The 14,733-nt window shown below is 44.5% G+C and overlaps 1 protein-coding gene and 1 long non-coding RNA gene across 2 annotated transcripts in view; both read left to right on the top strand.

Moving 5' to 3' along the window:
• LOC128324626 (uncharacterized) overlaps nucleotides 1-4,747 on the top strand; it is a 41,718-nt gene extending 36,971 nt beyond the window's left edge. Inside the window, exon 3 of the long non-coding RNA XR_008306988.1 lies at nucleotides 4,249-4,747. This is a non-coding gene — a long non-coding RNA (uncharacterized LOC128324626). The remainder of the gene's footprint in view (nucleotides 1-4,248) is intronic.
• Nucleotides 4,748-10,413: 5,666 nt separating this feature from the next.
• On the top strand, nucleotides 10,414-13,063 carry LOC128324625 (GSK-3-binding protein-like). Its single transcript, XM_053249408.1, has one exon. The coding sequence runs from the start codon at nucleotides 10,812-10,814 to the stop codon at nucleotides 11,481-11,483; it is 672 nt and encodes a 223-aa protein (XP_053105383.1). The 5' UTR covers nucleotides 10,414-10,811; the 3' UTR covers nucleotides 11,484-13,063.
• Nucleotides 13,064-14,733: the final 1,670 nt, after the last annotated feature.

Genomic DNA, 14,733 nt, shown 5'->3' with positions numbered 1-14,733 from the left:
GGAACAGAGATCCATCTTTCTTTTCCTTCCTTCCTTCCTTCCTTCCTTCCTCTTTCTTTCTTTCTTTCTTTCTTTCTTTCTTTCTTTCTTTCTTTCTTTCTTTCTTTCCTTATTATTTCTCTGTGTATACTGCTTTGGAAACTTTTGTTGAAAAGCAGTATATAAATATGTGTTGTAGTAGTTTGGCCCCCTTAATTTCTTCTTCTTCAGATTTTCGGAACACCAACGTAACTGTGTGTCTTCCCCAAGTCTGCCAGTACTTCCCACTTGCCCACAGGAGCTCCAGTTCTTCATCCATAAGAGCCCCAAATGTCAGCCCTTTTGGAAGTTGTGTATAGATATAGTTAAGTATAGGATATATGTTTACATTTAAGTATTTACATTGTTGCATTGAAATATATATTCATATTTAAGTTTGTTCCATCTCTCCCGCAGGAGATTATGAGATTACGGAATGGCATGTGCTGGTTGGGGCAGCAGGACATGCGCACTTCATGCCCCACATTGCATGTGAGCAGGGCTGGAAGGACATACTGTATTGTACAAACCAGGCTACTGTAGAGAAGCCAAACCTTTCCTTTTCTAAGTGAGGGGTTTTCAGAGTTCATAGAGCCAGTCCTGTCAGTGGAGTACACTCTAGGCTCCTGGGATAGGGTTGCCATATTCTGGCTTTACAAATCCGGGTGCCTAATTTGCATATTATGTAAATTAGGTTGAAAATAATTTTTGAACAGAATAGTGACTGCACATTTTGCTCCATAACTCTGCTTCTACAAGCGTTCTCAGTTTGTGTGATGTCACACACATGGGACGTGGCTCGGGCTCCGTAATATCCCCATGGGAACTCCCCCCTCCGCTGCCACCCAGGTTCCAGCAAGCCCAGAGCAAGCTCTGCCCTTTCATTTCAGGCAGTGTTTGCTGCCTGAAAGCCTCTATTTCCCTTTCCCTCCATCGAGGGAGAGAAAGGGAAATAGCAGCTTCCAGGCAGCAAGCGCTACCTGAAATGACAGGGCAGAGCTTGTTCAGGCACTCCAGGGCTTGAGGCCATGCCCCCTTTGCATGTGACATAACACACAAAGGGTGTGTGGTCTCGAGCTCCGGAGAGCCCGAGCAAGCTCTGCCCTGTTATTTCAGGCACTACTTGCTGCCTGACAGCACCTATTTCCCTTTCTCTCCCTCAATGGAGGGAGAGAAAGGGAAATAGAAGCTTTAGGCAGCAAATGCTGCCTGAAATGACAGGGCAGAGCCTGGGCGGTGGGCGGGGGGAGTTCGCTCGGTGCTCTTACAGAGCCCGAGCTATGCCCCCTGTGGGCTTCAGCGGCCCTTCCTATTGGCGGCCCGGGTTCTTTGAACGCTTTCGCAAAATGGTAGCTCCGCCCCTGACTTCTCAGCACTGTGTACACACCTTCCAAGATGGTGCAGGAATTCAAAAAGGCTCTGTTTCCTTTAAAGGAGGCCCTCCACCCACCCCTGCTTTGAGCTATGTGCAGCAGTGCACAGTGGGAATGACCACCTCCACATATCAATTCTGCAGGGTGACTGCAGAATATTCAGCTTTGGCCAAAGCTTCACACTTAAGGTTGATGGGGTTGGGGGGGGATGCCTTACGATAAAGAACGCTGACATGGATCAACATTTCAATCTGTGTTAAACACCTATATAATTTTAGGAGCTTTATAAATAAATACAAATAATAAATGAAACGGGAGTTGGGCAGCAGTAATGCCTGCAGCAGCATCTAATATTAACTTGCTGATTCAGACACGGACAGAGATTGACTGGAGTTTCCAGGTGGTCTCACTCAAGTGGCTGCTGAGGCATGAAAACCAGCCCCCTCCCTAAACATTCTACCCCAAAGTAGCAAACACAGAAGAAATGAAACTAAGAATTAGTTTAGGTTTGGGGTTTTGTTTTGTTTTATACATATGCGAGTGGTTTCTTGTCACTTAGCAACCCTAAGTGCTGTGGCAATGTTGAAGTTTATGAAAGAAACTATTTTAAGCATTTGGCTCAACATTTTGTATTCTGGTGTTTTGCTCTCTCTTTCCCTTCTCAGACTATAATATTATAGAATCACAAGGTTGGAAGAAGAAGTGAAGATCATCCTTATTAGGGATCATCTCCTAACAAAGTTATTCTTCTGTATGCACTAACTCACATCATCCCACACAAGAACCCTGGTTTGGATTGAAAACAATACACTAATAGCTGCTTTCTGAGGATTTTAAAAAAATTGAATGGAATATTGATTAGTGGCTTTAAATGCATCCACACAGAGAGAACTAAAGAAATGATGACAATACAGCTATAAAATAGCTTTAACAAATATTTCTGAGAGTAATTAATAAGTTCATAAATGGTCAATAAATCCAGATACCTATGAAACCAAAGAGATAACAGGATTGAGGATTCTATCATGCCCTGTTCAGATATTATATTATACATATGTACAGGTATATGTACAGACATTCATGTTTTTGTGTGAATGTGGGTACATGCATTAATTCAAAAAGTGAACCTGGATACAGGCCCTTTCAAATTATTATTATTTTTTTCTTGTTTACACAGTCAGACAGGTGTTATTGACTGGTTTGTTTTATCCAGACATCGAGTCCTTCCCAAGGACCTGGGATGCCAGAATTTTATTGTCAGTTGTTATAGATATCGTCGCAGAATATACGCTGTTCCCAGTAAAGCTGCTTTTTGTAATTGGCTGATGGTGATTTCTGTGGCCCCTATGGTGTTGAGGTGCTCTTCAAGGTCTTTTGGAACTGCACCCAGGGCGCCAATTACCACTGGGATTATTTTGGTCTTTTTCTGCCACAGCCTTTCAATTTCAATTTGTAGATCTTTGTATTTGGTGATTTTTTTCTATTTCTTTTTCTTCTATTCTGCTATCCCCTGGTATTGCTATGTTGATTATTTTGACTTGTTTTTCTTTCTTCTCGACTACATTTATATCTGGTGTATTGTGTGGCAGATATTTGTCTGTTTGTAGTATAATAATTATTAGTATAAGTATTATTATTATTAGTTATTATTATTATTAGTTATTATTAGTAGTAGTAGTATAAGATGATGATGATGATAATGATGATGATGATAATAATCATCATCATCATCATCATCATCATCATTATTGTTATTACATTTATATCCCGCTCTTCCTCCAAGGAGCCCAGAGCGGTGTACTACATACCTGAGTTTCTCTTTCACAACAACCCTGTGAAGTAGGTTAGGCTGAGAGAGAAGTGACTGGCCCAGAGTCACCCAGTTAGTTTTATGGCTGAATGGGGATTTGAACTCGGGTCTCCCCGGTCCTAGTCCAGCACTCTAAATAGGAAGTGTACCACTGAATCTGTTTTGAACATAATGCCTGAAAAATATATGTGTGTACAGATACATGCATACATAGTACACAGATTGTTCGTATGTGGAACATACCACATGTACAGGGCTCTTGTCATAATTGTATTAGGGGTAGGTAAAAGGATTAGGTACCATGTGTGAAATGGAGTTTATCTTTCATGTGATAATAGTGATCAGAGTGTTAGTTATTCAATATTGAAAGAAGGCTAGGAGGAAATATGATCTCATGAAATGTTTGAAATTAACATGTAGAGTGTGTTTTAAAGATTGTAATACTGGCTGACATCCAGACTAATGATGTTTGTGAGTGGAAGAACATTGCATGCACACAACAGGGGAGGGCGATTTTGTCAGTTGTAAGATCCTCAGGGACATAATTTCAGGAGGCACAGGGAATCAGTCCCTTTGCTGTTGCATGCACAAAATTTGTTCATGCATTCATCATTAGTCTGGATGTTGGCTATTAAACATTTTGATGAGGTTAAGACAACAAAGACTTTTAGGAGAACAAGCATCATCTTAAGATGCATAATTGGCCTGATCTAATGTTGCAAATATAACTAATGTTTCTTTTTTTTTTTTAAATGTAGTTAAAATGACTGTCTGAACTAACTGGATAGAGGAATGCATTTGGGGTTTTTTGGTATGATTATAACCTGACTTTTCCTAATAAAATGTTTCTAAAAGTATTATACCCCATAGATATGATCAATAGTAACAGTGCTTTCATGGATCTGAAATAAGTCTAGTCTGCTTGTGTTCTCACTATAGTAGTTTTATTATTCCATCCTGTGTTCATTGGATCTAAGTTAGCTTTTACTTACTTACTTACTGAAGCTGCCTTCTTTTTCTTTTTTTGTTTTTTGTTTTTGTATATAGAGCAGATGGCCATTCCAGTTTTTTTCATGCCCTTTACTGGATCCTTCCCACAAAGAATTCATACATGCAGTGAACTTGTCTGAGTTAATATGACTCATTTTTTGCTCATTCTGATAATGCAGACTATGTTCTCAAAGGAAAAATTATAAATCAATGCACTGCTTTATAGGAAGACAGGTTGTGCATACAGAAGAGAAGAAATATCATCAAGTGGAAAGCTATGAATTATCTGGCAACAGCATTATAAATAAAATAAAGATGGGGGCCTGCAAAAGGTTGCCATAAAGGGAATTACAAACATATCAGGGCACTCTTGAAGGCATTACTACACTAGAGCATCTATGGAGAAAAATGTAAACATTCTTGCTAAATTTACAGTATTGAACAGAACATTAAAACTTCTGAGGACTGTAGTCCAAGTCTATGTAAACAGATTGCCTCATCATGCTTCCCACATCTTTGGGACACTCCAAAGTGCACAGTAGGTTATGAAAAACAGTCTTTTCTTATTTTCTCATCACACCATTAGTGGGGCACCATGGGATGACTGCCCAGATTCTTTCAGAATGAACTAATAGTGAGAGTTGCCCAAGTCAGCACTGGGAAGCAATTCTGAGATCACATTTTATGTAGTCCCAATGACTATATTGGTATGAACTGTTCTCTTTGTCAAAAGAAAAAAGGAAAGAAAGAAAAGTGGGGGCCCCAAGCCCTGAATGGAAACTGCTATAACCTTTTTATTTCCCTTTGATCCAAAGGTTGTGGAGAAAGGGAGTCAACATGTATTATATCTTGCTGCATGGGTATTGTGAACTCAGTGGTACTGAAGTTTCAGAAATTATTTCTTATTTCTGGTTGACATATTTTTAAGACAGGAGTCTCAAGTTTGAGTCTCCAGAAGTTTTTGGATAACAGCTTCCATCATCTATTGTGGCTGGAGATGATGGGAGTTGTTATCCAACAACATCTGGAGACACAAGGTGGAAATGCCTGACCTAAGGAACATACTTTTCACTGATGACTTGCTACAGGCCAAATTGGTTGCCAACTACTTCTTTAAGGGGATACTGCTTTTCTCAAAACAAATTGCTTCCATGGAACGTATGCATCTTACTTTAAATATGTGTATGTCCATAGTGCTCCATAGAATAGTCAGTACTGTACAGTTACCGAATGTCTAAAACAAAACCTAGATGTGACAACCCCACTTGTCCACATCCCAACATGCAGCCCAATTCCATGCAGATTTAATGGAGCTTACTCCCTCGTAAATGTGCATAGAGTTGCAACCTGAAGGTCCTTAAACCAGGAAGAGAAGAAATCAGGAGCAATGCACTGATGGTTTATTTTTTAAAAATAGGTCCCGATGCATTTCAAGATATATTTTTATTAGCCTACTTTCCAGTAGGCTTATGAGATCACCCAACATTCTGTGTGTCCGTGTGTGTGTCCCTGCCATCAACCGCAATGCCTGGACCAATATGAACCAAATCGGGTACAGTTGTAGGGACACATAGAGACACCTCAACAGCGTAGTTTGTGATAATGCCATCCACCCCAGTTCAAGATGGCAGATGCATAAACTTTTGAGGCGCAAGTGCACTAACATGTGGACTGTCTAACCAATTTGAGCCAAATGAAGAACAGTGAGTGACACACAGGGACACCTCAATGGTGTAGTTTGTAATGATGTCATCCACCCTGATACAAGATGATGGACGTATGAACATTTGAGGTGCAAGCAGTCTAACTTGTGGACCTTGATTTGAACCAAATTTAGTCCAGTTGTAGAGAAACTGAAAGGAAAGTAGGCAGATATAGTCCAGTTCTTACTAGAACGACTTGTTAGCCTACTTTTCAGTAGGCTTATGAGATCACCCCCCAGCATTTTGTGTGTCCATGTTTGTGTCCAGCTTAAACTTCACAATGCATGAACCAATATGAACTAAATCGGGTACAGTTGTAGGGACACATAGAGACACCTCAACGGCTAAGTTTGTGATGATCTCATCCACCCCAATTCAAGATGGTGGATGAGTAAACTTTTGAGGTGCAGTGGGCTAACTTGTGAACCGCCAAACCGATTTGAACCCAATTTGCTATAGCTGTAGGGGCACATGGGGACACCTCAATAGCATAGTTTGTGATGATGTCATCTACCCCAGTCCAAGATAGTGGAGATGTGAATGTTTGAGGCACAAGTGGGCTAACTTGTGGACTGTCTAACTGACTTGAACCAAATTAGGTACATTTGTAGTGAGTGACACATAGAGACACTTCAGTGGCATAGTTTGTGATGATGTCATGCACCCTGATTCAAGATGGTGGATGTGTAAACTTTTGCGGCTCAAGTGAGCTAACTGGTGAACCGTTTAACCAACTTGAACCAAATTCGCTACAGCTGTAGAGACACATAGGGACACCCCAACTATGTAATTTGTGATGATGTCATCCACCCCAATTCAAGATGGTGGATGCGTAAACTTTTGAGGAGCAAATGGGCTAACTTGTGAACTGCCTAACCAATTTGAACCAAATTTGCTACAGCTGTAGGGGCACATGGGGAAACCTTAATACCATAGTTTGTGATGACGTCATCCACCCAAAATGACAGACATGTGAACTTTTGAGGCGCAAGTGCACTAACTTGAGGACTGTCTAACCAATTTGGTCCAAATTTGGTACAGTTGTAGTGAGTGACACACAGGGACACTTTTGAAGTGTAGTTTGTAATGATGTCATCCACCCCGATCCAAGACAGGGGAAGCGTGAACATTTGAGGTGCAAGAGATCTAACTTATGGACCTCAATTTAAACCAAATTTAGTCCAGTTGTAGAGATAGTGAAAGGAAAGTAGGCAGATTAGTTCTTACTAGAACAACTTGTTTCTCTTGTTCCTGTTGGTGTGGTGCTCCCGCACCCCCATGTGCTTCCTTAAAGAAGGAAAACAAACTTCTTGGAGGAGAAATACATATACATTTATCTCATGTTGCCAAAAATTGGGATGGGGATTTGGTGGGGCACAACATTGTGGAGTGAATCTTGCTGCATGGGTATTGTGAGCTCACTGGTACACGGCAGCTTCAGGAATGTCTTGCAGTTGTCATATTTCTTGGGGCAGGAGTTCCCAACCTCGAGTCCCCAGATGTTGTTGGACTACAACTCCCATCATCCTCTGCCATAATATATGATGGAAGCTGTCATTGAAAAATATCAGGGGACCTATATTTGAAAATTGGATTTCGATTATGGAAGTTGTAGTCCAACAACATCTGGGGAGGACCCAAGGTTGAGAACTGCTGTCCTAAGGTAACTGATTTCTCATTCATGGCTCTCTACAGGCCAATCTAGTTGCCATCTACCAGATTTTCTGTAGGCCAATTTAGTTGCCAAGTACCATTAACCCTTGGTGATTAATGCCCCCCTTTTCTCAACCACCGCAAATATGGGTATAAACAGACATAGACACAATGAGTTAAGAAAAAACTGACAATTAACTACAATCCACTGACAAACACCTGGCGACCCCTCGGAGTGAGGGAGATAATGAAGAAAATAGAGAGGGGTGGAGCTGGGGGCCCCTCAGGAGCTGGGGGGAGCCTGGGTTCTTTGAACCCAACTGCTAAATTATAGCTACACCCCTGAGCTCATCCTACTTATTAGATGTATAACCTTCCAAACAAGAGCTTGAACTGTAAAGTCAGTTCGGGACTGGTGATGCAGCCTGTTTAGTTCTTCCATTGGAGGGTCAGGTTCTCAGCATGGGGGTGCTTCTGGACCCAGCACCGCTTGTAGAGAGCCAGGTAGACTCTGTAGCTTTGCATTGCTTCAGCTGGTGTGCCAACTGCATCCTTTCTCAGGAGGCGGCAGATCTGGCCCTGATAATTGGTTACATCCTGTTCAGACTACAGTGACTTCCTCGACATGGGTCTGCCTTTGAGAGGTGGTCAGAAACCAGCTAGAGCAGAATGCTTGTTGCTGTGCTATTGACTGACAGGAGCTAGATATTCAGAGCATGGGACTCCACTGCTGTGTAATATGCACTGCCTCCTGATAGGTTTCTGAGCCCAATTCAATGTACTGGTTGTGATCCAAGAGGGCTTTAAGCCCTCTTCAGCTTGGGCCCAAAGTACCTGAAGAACCGCTCGTGCCTCTGTGATTCTGCCTGCCCGCCTGCCCATTGCAATCTGCTCCGTCCGAAGACTCTCCTCCGCATTCCTCTTCTCGCTGAGCTGAGCTGAGGTTGGTGGTTACATGAGACAGCGTCTTCTCGGCATATGGCACCTAGACTCAAGAGAGTCTCTTGATCTCTTCCTATTTCTGTTCTGACCTGCTTCTATTGGCCCGCACTGTTCTCTAAGGGTGATTAATCACCTGGTGTTCCAGTCTGCCATGCCTTGTGTAATAGTTAACAAAGTTGTGGCCCTTTTCTTCCATACTAAGTCTACGTGTCTTCTTGAGCTGGGGTCTGGGGACAATGTTTAATTTTTGTTTTAAAATGTTTTTAAATTGTTAGTTGTTGTTTTATTGTTTTTAATTTGTTTTAGCTTTTCATTGTTTTATAAGTTTGTTTTAATTGTAAACCGCCCTGAGCCATTTAGGAAGGGCGGTATATAAATCAAATAAATAAAAAATAAATATTTAGCCTTCTGCAGCCTGATGAAAACTATGCTTTTTAGACAGGCCTTCAGTGTGTCTTGATTTGAATACCCTGATTTAAAAACTGGCCAGCATCAGGGTTGGGATCATCAGGCAGATGCCAGTGGCCTGACACCCTGGGAGAGTTGACTGCAGCTGCCCCAGCCCTCGGCTGCAGTCCCCCACACATGCTCTCTTTCTCTGATCAGTGATGGGATTGGGCCTCCTTTTTCGTGGCATGCCTCTCAGCACCAGTGGTGGGCTTTCCAGGCAGCAAGCAGTGATGGTGATGCACCTTCAGGTGCCGGTGCTGAGAGATGCCACCATTTAAATTCCCCACAATGCAATGCAATGCCTCCCATGCAGGAGCATAGTAAAGGTAAAGTTGTGCCGTCGAGTCTGTGTCAACTCCTGGCAACCACAGAGCCATGTGATTTTCTTTGACAGAATACAGGAGGGATTTACCATTGCCATTTCCCACGCACTATGAGATGATGCCTTTCAGATCTTCCTATATTGCTGCTGCCCGACAGAGATGTTTCCCATAGTCTGGGAAACATACCAATGGGGATTTGAACCAGCAGCCTCTTTCTCCCTAGGCAAGTTATTTCCCCACTGTGCCATTAGGTGGCTAGGAGCATAGTATAGTGGGACAATTACAATGGCACAAAGAGATGTGTTACCGCTTGGCATAGTGGCCTACTAATGTTGATGCTGAGAGAAATGAGATTGTTGTCCTCCAGTAAGCCGGGTAGGGCCCACTGGTGTGTGTGGGTGATGGGGGCAGGTACCTTGCACAGCGCCCCCCCCTCCAACGCAAAAAAATAAAAAGTAAAAAAATGGAGCCAGCTCTGCTTAGGTGATTTCTGTTTGGTTCTCCTGTTTCCATGTCATGCTGCTGCTCTTTTGTATCAAGTTTGCTGATGTTGTTTTTAATGATATTTTAGATGTACCTTGTAGGCTAACGCTGAAAAGCAACACAAACTCCCCTTCCATTTGTCTCAGAATGGGTTACATGATTTCCCACCCAGATACACATATCACACGTCTACTAATTTAGTTATTTAAAGTGGAGAACTTGGGGCAGCAAAATTATTATTTTTAAAATATATTATAGAAATTAAAAGTAGCCAGCTGCCAACTCTTATGCAGTTTTTTTCAGAAGTAAGTCGCAATGAGTTTAACGAGATTTACGCAAGATCCATGTCCGTTTCCTGAAGCAAATCCTTTTGAGGACAGGCTACAATCCTATGCACACTTACGTGGGACTAAACCTTATTTCTTAGGGCTTATTTCTTAGCAAGCACGCCCCGAAACAAGCCATTACTCCCTCCTAAATTACGTGTGCACTGGATTGTAACCTCAAAACGCTTCCACCGGTCTATGTGTATATTTGTGTGGCCAGTTTGGGCTCTGACCTCACTGACTCCACGGTGAACACACCAGTCCCGCCCCCTCTGAGCGCCGAAGCCCCTCCCACAGTTTTACCGGCGTTTGAAAAAGCGGGCGAGCCCACTTGGATACACACGGACAGACAGGAGGGAAAGGAAGACCAGAAAAAATAGGTTTCTGCGAGCGGCCGTCCCTCTGCCTTTAGCGACTCGCTCTAAAACTCGGGGCGCTTTGCTCTTGCTGGCTTAGAGCTGCTGAGACTAAATTGGCGATTAAAGGGTTTTTTTTTTAATCGTCTGTCACCTCCTTCCTCCCCTTTTTTCGGGAGCGCAGTTGGACGCGGCCGGAGCTCACGTCATCCATTGTTTACAAACCAACCGCAGCAGTCACAACAGCGTTTGAGAGCGAGTGCGGTGCGCTAGAGAGAGGCCGGCCGGCAGAGAGAGGGCAGGCTCACTGGCAACTGCGGGAGCTGCCGCCACCGCGGAGTGGAAAGAAGGAAGCCAACGAGACAGAGTAACCAGCCGGCTGCGATGCCCTGTCGGCGGCCGGGCGGGGAGCAATTCCTGCTGCTGGAGCGCACCGTGTCTTTGCAGAGCGGCCCCGTCGGGGGGAGCAGCGGCTCGAAGGAAGTGGACGCGCTGGTAGCCAAGCTGGGCGAGGTGCTGCAGCTGAGCGCTCAGCACCGACCGCCGCCTCCCCGCCTCCCCAAGCACTACGGCCGAGACCGAGTGGCTCCTTATTCGTCTCCGAGGGGACTCGACTTCTTAGCCTCGCTGCACCGGCACTCGCCTCCCCACCCGCCGCTACTACTGCTCCAGCCGCCGGCGCCTTCTGCGGACAAGAAGGGCAGCCCTCGGGTAGCCAAGCAGCTGTGCGGCCGGGGCTGGCTGCGGGCTGCGGGGAAGAAGCAGCAGCAGCAGCACCCTCTGCTGCAGGCAGGCGATGACGAGGAAGACGACGACGACCCGCACCGTCTCCTGCAGCAGCTCATCCTTTCCGGGAACCTGATCAAGGAAGCCGTCCGGCGATTGCAACTGGCCGCTACGACGACATCGACGGCGGTGGAGACGTCCACCACTGGCTCCCCCGGCTCTGCCTCGTCCACGGGGAGCTGCCACAGCAGCAGTAGCGGCGAAGGGGACTCTTCTGCTTCTGCAGCAACCACAGCATTCCCCGCCTCTCCTTTGCAGCCTCTTCCCTAGCCCTCTCCGGGGTGCAGCCGGCTCCACAGATCGCCGGCAGGCAGCCCCTTCCCCTGCCACCGCCAAGATTTGCCGTTTCCTACCCACCCACCCACCGCAACCCACACACACGCAAGGAGGGGAGGGGGCACAAACACAATGGCGACGAGGCACGACTGCAAATCCCTCCGGGGACGGATTATCGAGGCAACGCCATATACTTGAAGCGGACTCCTGTGCCCTTCGCTAGTACGAAATGGACGATTGTTGTGCTTTGCTGCTTGTGGTCACGCTGGGGCCAGGCTGCTCCCTCTTGAGAAACCGTGGTGCTATGCAGCCCTGAACGGCTGCCCTCCAATCTCCCGTCTAGCCGTCATCTAACCAGTCGAGATGACCTGAATCTGCCTCCTGCGCCAGGATTTGCGTTTGTCGTCTGGACACTAATGCTGCACGCACCTCCCTCGCAGCCTGCTGCTCGCGTTGGGGGATGGGGAGCGCGGAAAGGGACTCTTCCGCACAGCATTGTCTTTCACGTGAAGCCCGTTTTGTGCGCGCACCGGTGTGCTACTTGGGGGCGGGGGCAGAAATGCCGAAGTTGGCGGGTGTCAAATAGTAAAGGCATGCGAGAGGTTGTGGTTGGAGGGAGGGAGGGCGGGGAATGGGGACTGTACACTATTGAATGCAAATATAATCTGTCCTGAAGAGCTGCGCCTCTCTTGCCAAGGTCACCCTTCTGCATCTCCCATCCAGGCTGTGTTTGTTCTTCTGCTCCGCAGGCGGGTGGAGATGGTAATCCTATCCCAGCTTGTTTTGACTGGGCTGTGGGCGAACCTTGTGTTTTGTAACTGCCGGGAGTCTCCTGAGGACGCGCACGTTGCCCGATCCAAGTTGTTGTTATGCTTCTCTCCCCCCCCCCATCCCACTTATTTCCAAGAGCTCCTCCTTTCCAGGACTCTCAGAAACGGGTCGTATTACAGCAGTCTTTCTAAGAAATCGCCCCCGCCCCCATCCCCATCTCTGCTAGCAGAGGCCAACTCTCTGGGGCTCCCTCCCAGCCGAAGGGTATCAGGTTTGCCTCTTTACCCCCTCTCTGATTCTTTCCCACACTGCCAGCCATTTCGCTTGTGAGTCAATCCTCCTACAGAGAAGAAAGGGGTTAAATTGCTTATGTTTTCTGATTGTCTCACTGGAGCCATTTGCAATAAGTCTAAATTACCCTTTTGGAAACAGCCCCCTCTTCCCTCTTGGAGCTTTCCTTATTATTTGTATGCAGATCTTTGTTTTGACCATATGAAGCAGTTTAAAATGTGAATATTAAAGCTGGAAAGCAGCTGGATTTAACTAAAATGTAGTGAGAGACTGAGGATAAAGAGGCACATTGTTCACAGAAGGTAGCTAAAACAAGCTTTTTATTAAAAGCAAAAAAAAATCACACACAAAACCTCAATGGCTCAATCAGCAAGAAGCGGCTGTTGACAATATATATATAAATATATACACTTCGTAACGGAGTGTTGGAGTTCCTTTCCTGGTTTTCAGGGTTTGTCTTTAATATGTCTGTATTGAATAAATGTTGTAGACTTTTATATAAAACCAGAAAATGAGTCTTTGATTCTTTTTGGAGGGGGAGAGTGGGGTTGGTGCTCAGTCACGCTATGAACATAGCCAGTACTTTCCTCCATTCTGTGAAGGCTCTTATTTTTCCACACAATAATCTGCATAGTATGATGCAGAGAGAGCTGGTTACAATATCCCTAGGATGCAGTTCAGTCCCTTTGTTTGCCAGCAACATTCTTCAAGGCACAGAAACACTGTTGTGCATGTTTGTAGTGCTGCTGTTGGAATTTGCAAGCTATAGTTTGATAGCAAAATCTAGAATACTGGGGTTTATGTACATGTTTGAAGTCTCAGTCTCTCTGTCCCTTTCATTTGCATCCTTTGTGATGAGGAGAGGAAAGGGATGGTGTTGGTCTCCTTGCAGCAGGTCTCAAGTAGATTAACATTGAGATGTCATGATCTTGGATGCAGTCCAGATCCACTGACATCAGTAGGAGGCTGCCCATTGAGGTATGTGAGATGAGAATTGCTTCCCCTAAATACCAATTAAACCAAGCATCTTCACAACATTTATTGCACTAGAAATTTGCCTACAATTGCTAGGTATTTAAGTATAATTAAACTAAGCATTCCTCTTTGCCATTACACATCTTGTTTCTGCTTCCCAAAAATATGTGTGTCATTGATAGATCATGATTCTCCTGAAAAGAAAATGGAAGGCATTAAACTGGAGCACAAGAGCTAGGAAAACATTTGAGAGTTGTATGTAAATGATGCTTTAATGCACTGCAGCTGAAGCTTGGCTATATTGTGACTTAAGAAAATGAAATACACACTAGAAGAATAGTTTAAGCTAGAAGTGTGTGTGTGTGTACACATACACTCCTGCACAAAAATCCTATATTTGAGAGTCCCTCCCAACAAATGGAAGAAGCCTGGAACTGGCCTATCAAATCAAATGAATAATTATTTTGCAACAGTCATGGAGCTGCAGCTACTGCTACTACTACCATTACTAAATTATAAGGAGGATGCTAAATAGAATAGTGCCTCCATATTAAACTTTTGTTGGCTAGAAGCTTGGCACTCCATGCTCTTGGGATCCAACCCAATGTTTCTAGTATTGTTCATTGTGAATGTAGATGTGAGGGGACAACGGGATTGCCTTTTCTTTGTAACTACAATTCTGTTTACACATCTTATTTTGGTTGTGACACTTTTAAATATTGGCATGGTTGCAAAAGTACTCATTGAAAGTGGAAATATCAACAGGTTTTGGAAATTTGGTTATTGGATTGTTCTCCACTTCAGAATTACAAACGATTGAACTACTGAAACTTAACAGTTACAGTAAGCTTAAGTGGAAACATATGTTCTTGAAACCTTCTGCTCTTCCCAGAGCAGCTTCATCCCCTGAGGGGAATATCTTGCAGTGCTCACACATCAAGTCTCCCATTCATATGCAATGAGGGCAGACCCTGCTTAGCTATGGGGACAAAGTCATGCTTGCTACCACAAGACCAGCTCTCCTCTCCTTCTGAAATAACTTGAGGGTCGCATCTGAATGACTTGGTGAATGTAAATTAGAGCAAATTTTGTGCCTCTGCTTGACTCTACCAAAGGAAACAAGTAATTTTTAAAGGGCTAGAAAAGTTAACCGTTGCATTGAGGAGAACATTACTAAGAATTGTTAAGTGAAGGATTCTGCTTAGTA

The sequence above is a fragment of the Hemicordylus capensis genome, chromosome 4, assembly GCF_027244095.1.
Source record: "Hemicordylus capensis ecotype Gifberg chromosome 4, rHemCap1.1.pri, whole genome shotgun sequence".
Taxonomy (NCBI): Eukaryota; Metazoa; Chordata; class Lepidosauria; order Squamata; family Cordylidae; genus Hemicordylus; species Hemicordylus capensis.
This window is presented reverse-complemented; position numbering and strand designations above follow the sequence as displayed.